Source organism: Hevea brasiliensis, chromosome 1 (genome assembly GCF_030052815.1).
Source record: "Hevea brasiliensis isolate MT/VB/25A 57/8 chromosome 1, ASM3005281v1, whole genome shotgun sequence".
NCBI lineage: Eukaryota > Viridiplantae > Streptophyta > Magnoliopsida > Malpighiales > Euphorbiaceae > Hevea > Hevea brasiliensis.
This window is the reverse complement of record NC_079493.1, coordinates 113,809,305-113,827,793: the sequence shown is the minus strand read 5'-3', so window position 1 is coordinate 113,827,793 and position 18,489 is coordinate 113,809,305. Positions and strand designations below refer to the sequence as shown.

At 31.0% G+C, this 18,489-nt stretch overlaps 1 protein-coding gene and 1 long non-coding RNA gene across 2 annotated transcripts; both read left to right on the top strand.

The window, feature by feature from the left end:
* The first annotated feature begins 6,661 nt into the window (after positions 1–6,661).
* LOC131180251 (probable disease resistance protein At5g63020) lies at positions 6,662–8,523 on the top strand. Its single transcript, XM_058147860.1, has one exon. The coding sequence runs from the start codon at positions 7,265–7,267 to the stop codon at positions 8,042–8,044; it is 780 nt and encodes a 259-aa protein (XP_058003843.1). The 5' UTR covers positions 6,662–7,264; the 3' UTR covers positions 8,045–8,523.
* Positions 8,524–17,379: 8,856 nt separating this feature from the next.
* Positions 17,380–17,818, top strand: LOC110640216 (uncharacterized). Its single transcript, XR_002492030.2, has 3 exons — positions 17,380–17,504; positions 17,614–17,662; positions 17,754–17,818. It is a non-coding gene; the product is annotated as an uncharacterized LOC110640216 (long non-coding RNA).
* The last annotated feature ends 671 nt before the right edge of the window (positions 17,819–18,489 follow it).

Sequence of the window (18,489 nt, the reverse complement as noted above, 5' to 3'; positions counted from 1 at the left end):
AAATTTACATCACATTTGCAAAAATGATTAAAACTCGATTCTCTTGTGACATTAAAATTCTCCAATGACAGATAAATGCCATGGAATATCGGATTCTTCTTTGCTTGTTTCTTAGTCAACAAGGCACCGTTGTTCAACGTTCTTGTCCTCACACCTCTCAACAGAATGGCGAGCGCAAGCATCGCCATATTCTTGATTCTGCGTACTCTTCTTCTTTCGCCTCATGTCCGTAAAAATTTTGGGGAGAAGCGACTTTTCATGTTGTTTATGTTATTAATCGTCTTCCTACCTTGGTTCTTCATAATTTATCTCCTTTTGAAAAGTTGTTTGGACAACCTCTGACTATTCCATCCTTAAACCTTTGGATGTGTTTCTTTGTTCTTTTACAACCTCATGAACATACCAAATTAGAACCCGTGCTCTATGTTGTTTTCTTGGTTATGGCATTGAACACAAAGGGTATCGTTGTTGGGATCTGTTTCTAATAAGTTACGCATCTCGTCATGTTACCTTTGGGAAAATACTATGTTCTCTTCTCTTTCCAAATTTCATCACTGTCATCGACTTCTCTATTTCACCGACTCCTCAAAGAGTCGCTGTTCCAAGTCCCGATCGGTGATTGTGATGTGCTCAATATTAGCCCAACTACACTGCCTCGTTGAATCGACCGCTTGTTGATCCAGATACTGCTGCATCTCCTCCTAGCACTACTCTTCGTCGTCTACCCGTGTAAGAGAAACTCCTCATTATCTTTTCTGATTTTCATTGTTACTCTACTATTGCAACCCTTCATGAGCCTCATTCTTATCGTGAGAGGCAATCGACCTCTTTGGCGACAAGCTATGACTGATGAACTTCAGGCTTTAGAGAAAACTCATACTTGGGATTTAGTTGATCTTCAACCAAACAAGACTCCTATTGGTTGCAAATGGATTTACAAAATCAAGACTAGTTATGATGTAAATATTGAACGCTACAAAGCTCGCTTAGTAGCCAAAGTACACTCAAGAGTATGGTATCGACTATGAGGAAACTTTTGCTCGATGGCGATTAACATCTATTCGATCTCTTAGCTATTGCGATGTAAATGGAAACTTTTCGGATGGATGTTAAAAATGCTTTTCTTCATGGTGATTTAACGAAGAGGTTTATATGCATCCTCCTCCTGGTTATCATTCTCATAAGGTTTGCAAACTTCAAGAGCCTTATATGGATTAAAACAAGCTCCTGGGCCTGGTTTGCCAAATTTAGTTCCACTCTTGCTCAACTTGGTTTTCTCTCTAGTCCACATGATTCGCATTATTCACTCGTCGAGCGATGGTATTGTTCTTCTACGCTTTATGTTGATGATATGATAATAACAGAGATGATTCATCGGTATTTTAGAGTTACAACATTATCTCAATCAACATTTTGAAATGAAAGACACAGGTTCTCGACTATTTTTGGGCCTTGAAGTTTCTCAAAATTCGATGGCTATTATCTATCTCAAGCCAAGTATGCATCCGACTTACTTTCTCGGCGTGCATCATCGATAGCAAACAAGATCAACCCCATTGGAGCTCAATTGCAAACTTACACCTCTTGATGGCACTCCTCTTGATGATCCTACTTTATATCGATGACTTGTCGGGAGTCTTGTTTATCTCACGATTACTCGACACGATATCTCATATCTTTGTTCATCCGTCACCGATTATGTCCGCTCCTCGCTCAACTCATTTCTCTGCGATGCCAATCCTTCGTTATATCAAAGGCACTCAATTTAATGGTTTGCACTTTACCGCTACCGCCTCCCTCGTATTATCTGGCTACTCGATCTGATTGGGTGGTGATTTGACGGATCGTCGCTCTACAAGTTATTGTTTCTTCTTGGGTAATTCTCTTATCTCTTGGCGTAGCAAAAGCAAACCGTTGTTGCACGCGTTCTAGCACGTAATCTGAATATCGTGCTCTTCGCGATGCTACATCGAATTACTTTGGTTACGGTGGTTATTAACTGATTTGGGTGTCACTCATTCTTCTGCCACAATACTTCATTGCGATAATAGAAGTGCCATACAGATTTCTCATAATGATGTATTTCATGAGCGTACCAAACACATCGAAATTGATTGTCATTTTGTACGTCATCATGTTGCTCATGGCACCATATGTTTGATTCCTATCTCCTCTCACCAAACCGATATATTCACCAAAACGCATCCTCCGCTCGCTTCGGGATCTCTTAAGCAAACTCAAGTTGGCACTGTGCTACCACCTTGAGTTTGAGGGGGTGTTAGCATAATTACAAGAATCGAGATGATTATAGGAGATTTGTGTAACATAATTACAAAGAATCAAGATGATTATAGGAGATTTGTGTAGCATAATTATAGCAATTATTATTCTTGTCCAAATTAGTTCATATTCTCATGTATAAATAGATGTAATATCTCTGTAAATGAGACACAGACAAATACACAATCCTTTTCTTCATTACTTGTATTCTTTCTTCTAACAAAAATTTACATACAAATCCACATGATTATATTATATTATATTTTTTAGATGCACTGTTTAATCTTGGGATAGCCTTAGCTCAATCTAAAACTCTAAAATTAATAATCACTAATCTGATAAGTCTAGCTATTATTTAAATATAAGATTGGATCTCCTATTTATATTTTAAAACTATGAATTTCTGAATTTAATTGTTTGCAAGCATTTTGTGTTTGTATCACTTCATATATGAAAGAATTTTCATTTGTAATTAATATGTAAACATGAATTTTATATATCTAATAATAAATTTATCAATAATTTATTTTATATAATCATACAACCACTAACATTACTGCTTACTATTGATCAAGCTAGCATTTATTTTTAATATCTTGAATAATAATAATAATAATTTAGTATGGAATCATTTCAATTCCATCTTTCTATTTCAATCAATAATAGTTCAATTATAATATATAAATAAAAAATTATTAACTCAAAATAAACTAATTTCCTCTAAAAATACATTTTTAATATAAACTAGTTCTTCACAAATAAAAAAAAATCCATAAAAATTCACCAATTAAAAAGAAATTCCTATTTCTATATTTCTCCGCATCAAACGCCTAATATAATATTATATTTTAAAATTCATTAAACTTTAATACAATTTTAAATAAAACTAAAAATCTAAAATTATGCCAATCAATTTTAAAAATTCATAAAAATTAATATACATAACTTACTTGAGAGTGGGTTGATAACTTCATTATGATTTTCTGAACAGATAATTTCATTACATGAGTACGTTAATAATAATAATAATTTTTTCTTATAATGGAATTATTAAGCGTTTTGTTTTATTATTTTGGTTTGAGCATAATGATAGTACATATTTCTCATTTTGAGGATATTAAAATTTGATAAATTTCATATTGGACTCGTAAAAAAATTATGGAGTCAAACAATGTTAGATTACCAATAAGTGGAATATGCTTTTTATCGATTGGCCAACTCAAATACTGCGTCAATACAATCAATTCCTTTAAATCGATATAATTACAATTATCTTTTGCGTTAGTTTATCTTAAATTTTCTTATGCAAAATTAGAGTAGTAAGAAATTGTATACCTCATATTTATATTTTACCTCAATTTAATGAAAGTTTTATCTTTTATTTTAAAAAAAAAAAATTAATTAATCTTTTTTCTAATCCAATTAAAAATTTAATTAAAAAATATTATCTTTTAGTATAATATAAGATTTTTAGAGTTGAAATTCAAAAATATTTAAACAAAAAGTTGATTTTATTTGAAGTATTAATATTTAAATTTTTTTTAATAATAATTGATATAATTTTGTATTTGATAATACATCATTTAATTTTCAATTTTAAAATAAGTTAATTAATAGATTATTTTTATTATTTTCTAAATTAGTTATCATATATCAATAAAAGGGAAAAAAAATAAAAAAAAAAGCACATATATCATATGGAATTATCATTATTAAAATTCTTAAAATTTAAATATAAAAAATATTTTTAAAAATAATTTTTAAATTTTATAAATAATATATATATTAAAAAAATAATTCACTTTTTCTTAATCTAACTGCAAATGTTAAAAAATCATTATTTTTTTACTATAAAATAAGATTTTAGTAATTAAATTTTAAATATATTTAAATAAAAAATTAATTTTTAATATGATAAATTAATTTTTTATATAAAAAATAAAAATAAAAGACTCAGTAATTAAGAGCTAATTCAATCACATATAGATGGCCCTCGAAAACCCCCGTTAAATGATAAGCCATATTTGAAATAATAAACGTTATATTTGACGTAGTAAACGGATTAAACGTCATATTTTAAAATTGATTACATGACACTCATAATATTCAGGACAGTTGAAACGCTATGTTGTGTTTGAAATGGTAAACGGATTAAAATAAAAATATTTTGCATTTTATTTTATAAAATCAATTATTTTAATATAAATTAATTTAAGTAATTTATTAAATTATTATATATAAAGTAATTCAAGTAATCTGCTCATCAACAGTCTTCTCTATGTAATAACTCAACTGCAAGCTGATTCAATAACTATCACGATTAAAAAAATAATTTTAAATGTATTTGTTATTTAAGTGGTAAAAAGATTTATTTGGTTCAATTATATGATAGAATTTATTTTATTTATAAAATGAATTTTATTTTATAATAAAATTTATTTATAAATGATTTTTTTATTTGATATATTTTATATTAAATGTGAAATTTATTTTGAATGAAATAAATTTTGTATTTAAAATAAATAAAATAATATATAATAAAAGAATAGTTTTATTAATATATATATATATATATATATATATATATATATATATATATATATTAAAATTTTTATCTAACAGTTTTCAACTAATGATTGTTGCATAATATTTTGAAAATAAAAGAAAATATTATTAACAAAAATAATGAAAAAACATAAAGAAATAAAATAAAAGTACATATTAGAAATACAAAATAATTATACGATGACAAATATTTTGCTAAGCCATTAACCCAGCCCAAGTATTTATGCTCAGGTTTTTTTTAATTAAGTCTGTAAGAAAATAAAATTATTTCATGTCAATTTCAAGTATGACTTCTTATTATAAAACATTATCTTTTGTATTAATAAATAGAGGAGTAATATTAATATATCAATTAATTTGATAGATATGTAAATTATTACCGTTATTAGTGTTTTTTCTATTTTTATTTTCTTTAACATTGAAGGTATGAGTGTCTCTGGTTTTTATTCTTTTGAATCAGACCAAAAAACCAAAAAAATTGAAAATAAAAAATTATATTGTAAAAACTGAATTGTATTGGACTAATTTTCTTCATATAATTTTGATTTTTAATTAATAACTAGATACAAAATATATTATACCCAACCATATTGATAACAAATAAAGAATAAATCAAAACTGAAAATAATTTTAAAAAATGACACTGTATATTCTAATAGAAATATTATATAATTTTAATATAATTAATTATAAAAATGTAATATATATGTGGTGCTGATAATAATAGCCTATGCGCAATATAAAATTAGAATAAAATAAAAAAATTAATAAATAAACACAAGAATTTATATATATATATATATATATATATATATATATATATATTTTCAAGTTGTATTTGTTTTTTTTTTAATATATCTGATACAACATCAGTAATACTTATATCATATTCGCTAACTTTATTTATATCAAGTTGGAAAACAAAGACTCAGGGAAAAAAAAAAAACAAAGTTTTTTTTTTTAATCTCATCTCACTTTTGAAATTATGTGAGATGGAAATAAAGAGAAGATGTAACCTTCAAAATCTACTTCACATAATAATATATTATTATTATTTTTTTACTAAAAATTAATTTATTTTAATATACTTAAATATTAAATATTATAATTTAAAAAAATGTATTTTATTGTTGAACTTATTAAAATTTATTTTTTTTTCTTATTAACTTTATTTTAATTAAAATTTTTTCTTAAATTCCTTTTATAAAATAAAAAATTTAATTTATTTAATAACAATTAATTTTAATTGAAAGAAAATATAAGTGAAAGATTTAATAGTTTAATTTTAAAAATATAAGAATCAGGATATAGATTAAATTTTAGGAATTAAATAATAATTTTTTAATTAAATAAATGGTATATTTATCTTTAAAGAAAGAAAAAAAAAAAGAGAGAAGAAAAAGAAGAGGAGGAAATATTCTTTCTTACAATTTTTTTTTTTTTGAATATGTATTTGCCTTTGCATTCTAATTAAGATTATTGAATTAAAATGTAAAAAATTCAAATATTATTATTACTAGTATTATTATTATTATTATTATTATGCTGAACATTTACGGTTAATAATTTATGTTAAAATTAATAAAATTAAAAAATATTGGAAATTTTTAATAAAAAAAATAATAATCTCTCTTCCTAAATAGTTTCCTTAAAAGTGAAAATGTTACGTCCATTTAAAAAGAAAGTCAAAATGTTAGGTGAAAGACGGAAAAATATATAGGGAAAATTAAACTCATTGATTGAAAATTTTTAAATTTATTATTTTATTTTTATATTTAATTTTTGCAACAACATATTAAATTAAATGAATAAAAAAAAAATTATTTTACTTTTTGCCTCTCAATTTTTAGTTCTCCCTTCGCTTTCCGAACAAGAGAGAAGTAATTTCATTTCCATCGTTCTCTCCGCTCACCATTTCTCTCCTCACACTTTCTTTCCAATCATTTTTTCAAACGGAGAGTTCATTTTCCATCCCCTAAATTTCTCTCTACAACTTAGCTTCCGTTTATTCTTTTACACTTGTGTCCAATTCTTCATGAGCTATGGGTAACGTCTTTTCAATTCAATGCAGTGATGCCTTGATCGGTCTTTGCTGGGATTGCATTGCTGGACAAGCTCTTTATGTATGTCAGCTTGAAGACAATCTTCAAGAACTTTAGACTGCAAGAGATAAATTAAGAGAGTTGAGCAACGATGTGATGCGGATGGTCATCAGTGAGGAGACATCACAAACAGTGCAGCTGGATCGAGTTGGAGGATGGCTTTCAAGGGCGGATGCTACCATTACTGAAGTTAATATACTCCTCAGCAGAGCTCCACAAGAAAGACAAAAATTGTGTCTCGCAGGCTGTTGCTCCAAGAACTTTAAGTCCACCTACATGTTTGGGAAAAGCGTTTACTCAAACATGTGGTTGATTTGATGGGCGAAGGTGAATTCAAAGAAGTGGTCATCAGGGCCCCTGCTGTCCAACTTCAAGCTGTTCTCGAAGCTTTGAAGACAGCAAGACAAGAATTATGGGCTTCAGAGGAGGATGTGAAGCGGAAGGTTGACTTAGAAGAAGGACAACAAAGGAAGGCTCTGCAACAAGTTCGATTGTGGGTTTCGATGGTGGAAGCGATGATAACCGAAGCAGAGGAGCTCGAAAGAGATGGTCCACGACAAGTTCACAAATTGCTAGCTGGAGATATTTCCAATTACATGTTCGTGGGAAGGGTCGTCAAAAAATTAGAAGATGTGATTGCGTTAAAAGCCAAAGGAGATTTTAAGGAAGTGGTTGAGAGGACACTTCCAGAACCAGTGGTAGTAAGAAATGTTAACCGAACAGTGGGCACTGAAACTGCCTTAGACGAGGCATGGAGCTTCATCACGGGAGATGAGGGGGGAATTGTTGGCATATACGGTATGGCGGGAGTCGGTAAACTACTCTCCTTAATCAACAACAGATATGCCACTATATCTAATAATTTTGATGTTGTGATTTGGGCTGTGGCTTCTAAAGATTTGAAACTCGAGAAGATTCAAGAGCAGATTTGGGAAAAAATTGGCATTTCTGATGAGAAATGGAAAAAGAAAAGCTTCCGTAAGAAAGCGGATGACATATTCCATGTATTGAGCAGAAAGAAATTTGTATTATTGTTAGATGACATATGGCAGCGTGTTGACCTTGAAGAAATTGGGGTTCCTTTTCCTACAAGATAAAACATATGCAAGATAGTATGCACAACACGCTCTTACAAAGTAGGCAGCCAAATGAAATCTGAAAAGATGATAGAAGTGAAACCTTTGGATTGGGAAGAAGCTTGGCCATTGTTTCAAAAGAAGGTTGGGGATATTGATCTTGATATTGTTCCTCTGGCTCAAGATGTTGCCAAAGAGTGTAGAGGATTGCCAATCGCTCTCATTACCATTGGTAGAGCCATGGCCAGTAGAATTACAAGGGAAGAATGGAAGCATGCTCTTAAGGCACTAAGAAGTTCTGCCTCAAGCCTACCAGTAATGGAGGATGAGGTATTTCAAGATATGGAGGTTGAGTTATTTGTACGATTGAAATTTAGTTACGATAGTAGTGATAAAGTTAAATCTTGTTTTTTATATTGTTCCTTGTTTCCGGAAGACTTTCAAATTCCCAAACGCGAATTGGTAGATTATTGGATTTGTGAGAATTATGGTGATCGCAATGAATCATATTCTATAATCGGTTCACTTGTTGGGGCATGTTTATTGGAAGAGCAAGGCTAACGTGTGAAAATGCATGATGTAATTCTTGACATGGCTCTGTGGATAGCCTGTAAACGTGAAAAGAAAAGCACAAGTTTTTTGTGGAAGCGGATGCCCAATTAACTCAAGTATCAGAGGTTGGAAAATGGGAAGGATCAAAATGGATGTCCTTGATGGCAAACTCCTTTGAAAGAATCCATGAAGTTCCTAGATGTCCTAATCTCTTGACTTTATTTCTAAGCGATAATCATCTTAAGGGAGATCGGTGATGGTTTCTTTCGATTTATGGATATACTAAATGTTCTAGACCTCTCAGGCACTGGTATGAGGGAATTGCCGATGGAAATATCAAAATTGAACTCATTGCAATATCTTAATATATCAAAGACACTGATAAGGCAATTGCCAGTTAAGTTGAAAATGTTGGTAAATCTGAAATATCTGAACTTGGAGAATAACATGGATCTAAATATGATTCCAAGGGGAGTCATATCTAGTTTATCATCAATGCAAGTTTTGGAAATGTACAGCATTGGTTTTTGTGAGGTCCAAAAAGGGGAAGATAATATGCTAGTAGAGGAGTTACAATGTTTGGAACACTTAAATGAACTGAGCAGCACAATAACAAGCGTCTCAGGTCTCCAGAGTTATGTTAACACCCACACATTACTCAACTGTACTCGAGCTCTAAGCCTTCAATTGTTTCCTGGTCCACAACCTCTCAACATTTGGTGGTTAGATATATAGTTGGTCGAAGTAATATAGGAGAGCCGGATGTTGATGTTGTCATGGAAGAGATAGAAACACATGATGATGCAGGTGGAGGTCTAGGCATGTCACGACCCAACCTATGGGCCTGACCGGGACTAGGACCTGGGCTAGCCTAAAGCCCCCGAGGCCCGTAGTAAGCCTAACTATTCCTCAACCCAATCCTATGGCCCATTTGGGGCTAATTTCAAGAATTAAACCGAACAGAGTCCGGCCATAAAATGGACTATACAGTGGAGAGTTTTTGACTTGCCCAACCTGTAAACACAATATATAATCATCTGGGGAGCTCAGCTCACCCTCCACATACTCATCATATTATAAAATCCAATGGGAGCTCAGCTTCCCCATCCAATCCAGTCACGCATGCAATTAATATTCTTACAAATTCAACACAATATTATATTACAGACCCAAATTAAATAAAATGCTCCTAACACATGCGAAGTCTAAAATTTAACTCAATTATACAAAATACACTAAATACTACTAATTGACCTGCGAAGAAGAAGAGCAGGTTAATCACAATAAGTAATCCTCATGTAGCTTAAAAAAAAATAGATGAACAGGAGTGAGCGTTTGACTCAGAGAGTAAAATACTAATTTCAACTATAATTTCTATAGCTAACTAAAGCTAATGCATCCTAAGGAATGGAATGCAACATCATCATAAATTTCATACAAATCACATCATAGTAGTAAAAAGGCAATTTTGAGTACTCACACATCCAACACTATTCAAACAGTACATATATGGGAGCTGATCCCCTATACAGCTCTCTTAATCCAACCTCTGCTAGCGAGTGTCTCTCAAGCCGGACTTTCGATTTTATATTATAAAAATTTCGGTTATTTTGATTCGGCTAGGTTTTAAAGAGAAAAAAATCGTTTAAAACGAACCGAACTGAATAGGTTTATTAGTTTTGAATTGATTTATTTTTATAGAGAATTTATGAATTATATATAATTTTATATATATAAATTATTTAATTTCATTGATTAATGGTTATTAGGTTCAAACCAAGGTCAAAATCAGACCAAATAACTTGAAAATCAAGTCTAAATTAAAAAATCAATAAAAAATCAAAACTGATCGGTTTGAACAGAACCGAACCAAACCAAAATAGAGCAGTTCGGTTCGATTCAGTTTTTCATCTATTTCGATTCGGTTCAATTTCTAAAATTTGTAATTTGATTTTCATGATTTGATTCGGTTCGGTTTGGTTTGAACCAAATGCTCACCCCTACTACCAAAAGCAATGAAACTTTTATGTCTATCAGTACCCTATAACCTTTTTTTTTTTTATATAGTTCTTCAATTTTTGTACAGTTTAAGGTAAAGAGATTTTGTTTTTGCAAGTCTTGAGAACATTTTTTACTATGGCCAAGGTGAGTTTAAGTATGAGATTTTCTCATGCTTATTACTTATAAAAATAAAGCATGAGGGTGAAAAATAGGAAAAAATAAATATTATAAGGGTTCAATAGGTCGAAAAAGGTGGTCATGGGTGTGAATTGTGATAGATTTTTCTCAATTAGTTCAGTGGCAATTTTGTTTGTTAGGCATTTCCAAAAATTAGATTCTAGCTTTGAAATCAAGGTATGATTACTCTTTTATGGTGCAAGTGTAACTATAACCTATTAAGCGTTTTAAGAACTCTTGAGTTTTGTGTTTCAGTGTAATGTCCAACATACATCTCAACATTACTCTCTGAGTACCTGTTTCATTAGTGTTATTGGTGCATAAATTCAGAACATTTCCCATCTTATGTGAGAAGCATATGGATTGTCTAAGATATGCCTCATTTTTTGGTTTAGAGGATTTTGACTCAGCTCAAGACTGAATTCCTTTGACTCGTAGCACTAAAGAGTTCCATTTGAATATGTGATTATAGAATTATGTGGATGATTGTAGCATTGTCTGACCTTCCTTTTCTTTATAAAAAGAAAAAAAAATTATGAATAGTATGAAGTTGATGGGAGTAAGGGGTGTTCGAGTTCTTCCATATTTGTAAGTTTTAAATCATTAATGATTTTTTTTTTTGGTGGGAGAGGATAATGCTGAATAGGAAGATGATATTCCTAATATAATTTAGGAATTATATTCTATGTAAAATTAGGAAATTTAAGAGTTCTATTGTTTAGGAATTTTATTCTTATTAAGTTTATTATTTAGGAATTTTATGATTTCCTACTTTATTTCGGTTTAATTTAGTATTTCCTAATTAGGATTGAATTAGAATTCTAAAATCCTAAAGTGATTGGGATTCCTAATTCTATAAATGACACGTAGGGTTTTTATTGTTATTAGACAAGTTTTATTATGAAAATTTTATGCAATCAATAATATTTTAGAGAATTAGAGCCTAAATTTAATCTGAATTTCCATAAGCTTCCGCAAACTTTTAGTCCTTCCACTATGCCCTCAAAATTTCCCTTTACTTTTTGTCCAAAATTTTATGTCTTGTTTACTATTAAAAAAAAAGCCAAATAGAAAATAGAAAGCTTTGAGAAATAGGGCAACCTAGCATGCACCCCACCCCTCACCATACCCCACCATCCGACCATCAAACCCAGGCACCACCACGGCCAATCCACCAGCAACATCCAAGCAACCCTTTCAGTGCCTTTCCTATCACTTGCACCTTTCTAGAAAAAGAAAATCTGACTGGGTCAGATCTTGACCCGAATCTAGACCTACAAGTTTTCTAGATTTCTCTAGCATCTGACCCTTCCCAACCTTATCCAATCGCTAGTCTGCCAATCTCTGTTGTCGGAACTGTTGTTTGACTTCCTAGCTGCAAAATCCATTGGGTCAAGTCAAGGAATCTATTAGATTTTTTTATCTGATGAAATTGACTCCTACTTTGCTAAAATTTCAGTTTTCTTCAATGAAGTATGCTTTCTTAATTTGAAATCATAATGTGGACAGAAAGAGTACAAGATGATATTGATGATTATAAGATTCAAGATGAGTTATGGGATGCAATTCAAAGAATACAAGATAAATTGATGATTATTATGAACAACTTGATGAAGTATGTTATTTGATTGATTTGTATGGAGGTCCTAACTATGCTCCTTGTGGTTACTTGATGAGTATTGAGATATTCAACTAATCTTGCAATATAGGGAGAAAATATTTGAAGAATGTAAGAATGAATATCATGATCAACAGACTCATCAATAAGTTAAGGATAAAGAACTTGAAGAATTTAAAGCATGGAAAGAAGCACATTTATTCCAATTGAGAGAACAGTTGATACAATGAAAAGTATTGAAAATATAAAGGCAAAAGTTCTTGAAAAGCAAGCCAACAACAAGAGAAGCTTGAATTTGAATAGCTACTTGAGGTTGAAGATGAAATTGAAAATGAGCAACCTGAAGAACCTAAGATTGAAGAACCTGAAGATTTGAGTCTTGAGCATTCACATGTTGAAGAACATATCCTAGAGCAAGAAGTTGAAAAAAAATGCACATGTCACACCTTACCCCTCTGTAAGGCATAACATGATCCCGTAGAATACCTAATGAACTACCGAACTTCACCTACCGATAACTCATTAAGTACCCTACAAGGGATTTTAAAATAATTTTCTTATTTTTAACAAGTGGTGAGCATTTTCTAATAGGTATTTAAAACATTTAGTTAAAATTAAAACTAGTTAATATTTTTTGCCCATTTTATTTTTTCGCAAATTTTATAAAAATTTTGACAGAGTTCCGTCTGTATTTTGAGAAAACAGTTCGTCAAATACCTGAAAAAAAAAAAGCACTTCCAATAATTTTTCAACCATTACTTCAAATTCATACTCAATCTCAATCAATTTTTCAACACATTTATCAACTTTCAAATTTCAGATCCACTATCCAATGATCATCAAAATACTAGCAATCCATTTTATTCAAATTAAATAAAATAGTTCCATTCATAATTCATTAACGACAAAACAATTTATATACATCCTTACAAAATTTACATTAAGGGAAATTCAACTAAAATTTATTACAAATTTTACACAAGCTTTATACAAGCTGCTCAAGATTGAATTTACATGTCCATACATTTATGTGCATTACATACATCAAAAGAAATATTTACAGTTAGGGTATAAATTATACCCGATAACTTTAAGCTGATAGATCCTCAATCCTCAGTAGCTCAGTCTGCTGCTCCTCTAGTCTCTCTATCTGCGACAGTTATAACAGCTATCGCTGAGTACTAGAACTCAGTGGTGCACAACATACTAAATAATCTTTATGCATGATTTAAATCACATTTATTCAAAAATTGAACTGAGCATATGAGTTAAACACAAAACATGAATTATGAGATTTTATTCCAAACAATTTCATTTCGAAGTATCAAACACATTTCATAAAACCCACAGTTAGATCATGCCATTCGAAACAAATATAATCTCAATAGCCAGAGGCTAAAGAGAAGTCACATCACAAGGCTAGCTAGCTCAAATATATGGATATCCATTCAAATCCTCTTCTTCTGGCACACCTCAACACTTCTCCAGAGAAGGAATCAAAATTCGAAACTAATTACCCCCACTAGTCATGCTAGTGAGGTGTTCAAATATATGGTCATGACACTGTGGTTTCAAAACTTATCTTAACAATTTGCTAAACATTGCTATTTCAAATATATACAATAACTTTCACAATTTAAATCAAAACATCATAAATAATGTCACAAATAAACTTTCAACAATTCAAAGCAAAAGTAAAATACATATTTCATTCACTTTATCAATGAATTTTAAAGCATAGTGATGTTGTGCACAAACCTTAAGTGAGTCGCCTCTTGGCCTTGACTCGGTTCCTCAGGTTCTTTTCCGGTATTCTTTTCAACTGAAACACACAATTTTACAGTGTTTCAGTACCATAACTTAGCATAAATCTAAAAATAAATTTAACTTCACTTTTACCTAGCTCTAACGTGCTAAACTCGACGTTCTTGAAATTTTGTGTTTCGGGATTACTATTCACTATACTATTCAAGTCAAATTGTTGACTTTCTAAGGCTTAATAGGTATGGGAATTCCAACTTCACCTAAATATCACATTTTGGTCACTAAATTTGTTGGTTTTGGTGGTTTTCTCAAAACTTAGGTCTTTTAGGCAAAATTGCCAATTTTCAGTTTTGGAGTCCTAAGTTACACTGTTCCATTAGTTATTTTACTGTTGGAATTTGGCAAAACTTTCTTCATAGAAAATGTTCCCTAATGTCTTAAGTTTATTCTCCTTTTTGAATCACCCCAATTGGAGTTTTGTAGCTCGAGTTATGGCCATTTGAACCATAGCTGCCGGATTGGATTCAACCCAGAATTCTGGGCAATTTTTGGTGCTGGTAGATTTGGGTCACCAACTTGGGGTGGCCAAATGACTTGGTTAATGGCATAATTTGGCTTTGTATTCTTCATAAAAGCTTTAGGTCTATATCTCATCTAACCACTGGTAAAATTTCAGGTCATTTTGACCTACCTAGCTCAAGTTATGACTAAATAAATAAATACTGTTCATTTGGTCAGTTTGTACAGAGGTAGACTGTGATTTTTCAAGTTTGGTCAATTTGTTCACTAGGTTTTGGTCACATTTTGGGCATGCTTCCTAAATGAAAATTGTGTCATTTAGTGTCTATTTTCATTCTCAATTGATCCCATACCGATTGGACTTGTAAAATTTCATTTTTGGTCCTTCAAATTTGACTTGGTCATGCTGCTAGCAGCATGACCACACTAAATCCGAATTTGGTTTTGATTCAAACACTTCTAACACACTTCATTAGGTCACAAATGACCATTTCTCACATCACATTAGGTCAAAGACATCATTTACAAATTTCTCACATTTTTGTCTCTAAACTCTAATGTCCAAAACCCTAATTCACACTAATTGTTGCATATAACCAATTCAAGGCTTATAACTATAATCACTCAACTAATTAAGGTTCATATATTCATTTAAATCAATCAAACCATGCAATAATAACCTCATACACATGCTGGCCGAAATTCAGCTTGGTCCCTCAACAAATTTTTCTTTTCATTTTAAGTTTATTTACAAGTAAATCAAGCTATAAGCACAACTACTAAATCTCAAACTTTCAAATTGGTGTGCTTACCTCACTTGAATTTGAATTCTCTAATTTCCCTCTTCTTTTCTTCATTCTTTGATGATAAATCTTCTTCTCAAGTGATTAAAATAAGTTTTTATGAAGCAATTATGGGAGAAGTTGGGGTTTAGTAGGGATTTTCAAAGCTTGAAGCAAGCTTTAATGGAGGTGTAACAATGGAGAAATGACGGAGAGTGAGGGTGGCACTTTGAGGAAGATGAAGGCTTTTAGTTATTTTTTTTTTCTTTTCTTTTCCTTCTTTTATGTCTTATGAAAGACCAAAAATTCAATTTAATTAATTTATTAATTATAGGATTTATGGCATCATGCATGATGTCATCTTCTTTCACTTTTTCATTTTCTCTCTTTTTTTTTAATTTTTCTATTAGTTCTTTAATTTAATTCTCGATTTCGAAATTTTCTTTTTTCTGATTTTATTTGACAGTTAGGTCAAAAGTCAGCTCTCGGGGTCAATTGACCAAATTGCCCCTCGCCGGTTCAACCCGGTTTGCAAATAATTTAATATTTTTTTTGGCTCCCTGACCTAATTATTTGATTGGCTTAACAGTTCTTTTTTTTAATTTTCTCTTTTCCACTGTGTTCGTAATGGTCCTAAGGACCGCAGCGTCATATTTTACGATTTGAAATTTGAGTTTAAAATGACTTCGCAGTCCTTCCCAAGAAGGTCACCCATCATTGTGACTCTCGGCTTGTTTAACTTCTTATGTTCTATTTTTCTTGTTTATACTTAACTAATTGGACATTACTAATTATTTGTGTTTATGGCTTCTCTAGTTGTCTTAAGTATGGTTCTAATCCCCTTAATTGTCCGGACCGACACCGGTCACCGGAACAGTAAAATATACCAGGCTATACAAATAGGGGTGTTACAACACAAGCAAAACTTAAGGAGGAAATATTGCGGAACAAAGAAGATCACTCTATGAAAACTTCAACGGAGATTGAATAAAATCAAGTTATTTCTAATAATTTGAAGAGCCTTTCAACTATTAAGAAGCTTGATTTTATTTGTCCAGATCCTTTTAGAGATGCAAAGGAAAGCATGAAGTACTTGATTTTAAACTTGTTGCTACCACACAAGAATGAAGAGTTGATAGTCCTTTTAATACAGTTTCTGATTCTCTTGCACTTTAAGACTTGAGGATGAGTTTTTTCCAACCAAGGGAGAATAATGCTTAATAGGAAGATGATATTCCTAATGCAATTTAGGAATTATATTCTATATAAAATTTGGAACTATATAAAATTAGGAAATTTAAGAATTTTATTCTTTAGGAATTTTATTCTTATTAGATTTATTATTTAGGAATTTTATGATTTCCTAGTTTGCGGTTTAATTTAGTATTTTCTAATTAAGATTGAATCAGAGTTCTAAAATTCTAATGTGATTAGGATTTCTAATTCTATAAATAAGACTTAGGGTTTCTATTATTATTAGACAAGCTTTGTTATGATAATTTTATAAGATCAATAATATTTTAGATAATTAGTTCTCTTTTTCAAGAATTGGTCCTTGTTTTGTTCTTTGTTCCTAGCTGTTATACATCAGGAGGAGTGGGGCGGTTAAGCTATGTTAATAGCTGAGGACTGTAATTTGAAAGTTTCATAGTTTAAAAGAGCATGACTTATTAAAATTTTAAGCAAAATGCCAAAATATATTGGATGCTTTGGGAGAAAGAAGTGGCCTATCTGTCAAAATTATGAGGATGGTTGTTTAAGTTTTCCAGCTTATGTATATATAATCAGATTTTTCCAAAGAACACTGCCTTTAGTTTGGGAAGATATTAAATTTTAAAGTGAAACCTTCCTTTGCCCAATACACAAACATGCACAGATGCTGGAAAAAAATTGCATCCAGACCTTATTTTCTTCTTTTCTAATGGCAATGCTATGGTTTATCTAGGTGCTTCACCAACATCCTATAATGTCTATACCATCATCTTCTAATGCTGTGTCATCAACTCTTTCCGGTCATTCTCTGTTTCCACTGTTGAATTCAGTTTTGCAGACAAATATTCTTCAGAGGGTATGTAGCATTCAGTATACTTTGACATTTTGGTTCTTTAAATATTACTATTGCTTTTTCCTCAGCAGCTTATGAGCTTATGCTACTTGGCCTTATTCCCTTTCAACAGGATACTATTCTTACTCTAATGAAGCAAGTTTGTGGTTGCGACAATTCAGGTGCAAGCAATTGAGCCCTTGCTCTTTTTTTCCCCTTCCCCTGGGATTAAAACTAGGGATCTTACCTTGATGTTTTCTATGTCTTTTGTAGCCAACCGCGCCACTGATGGAGGATCCACACTGGCACAATTAGGTTCCACAGGGAGATCTTTGGTATGTATGCTTTAGCTTTTTATACTGTGCAGGAAATTTACAGCAAAAATATCATGCAACTCTTGAAGTTTGCTATTTGATAAAATTTTCTGCTATAAGAAGTGCTAGAATATTCTTTCTACGAATGAATTTAAGAATAATGACATTATTACTATTATTTGTAAATTAGGGCTTATTACTGAAAAGAAAGAGATCACATGCATATGTTGTAATCAGCTTTGGGCAACTCTAGAAGTTTGCTATTTGATAACATTTGCTGCCATAAGAAGTGCTAGAATATTCTTTCTATGAATGAATTTAAGAATAATGACATTGTTATTATTATTATTATTATTTGTAAATAGGGCTTTATTAATGAAAGAAATAGATCACATGCTTGTGTTGTAATCAGCTTTGGGTAACTAGGAAGAGCTGCAAAGAAAACTAAAGAATATAACCTGATCATACACTTTCATGATAAGTTAATGGGTTTTAGAATTAGGTAACAACTGAGAAATAAAAACATGTGTGAAATATTTTAAGTGGTAGGGGCAATATTGATGCTTAGCCATTATGGTTCTTCGATTTGGATGGTAAAACTTCCACATTTTTATTTTATTTTATTCATTCTTAAACTTTTTTTTTCAGAGTTCCATCATAAGGTGTAGAATCAGCCAAGGCTGGAATTATTCTTG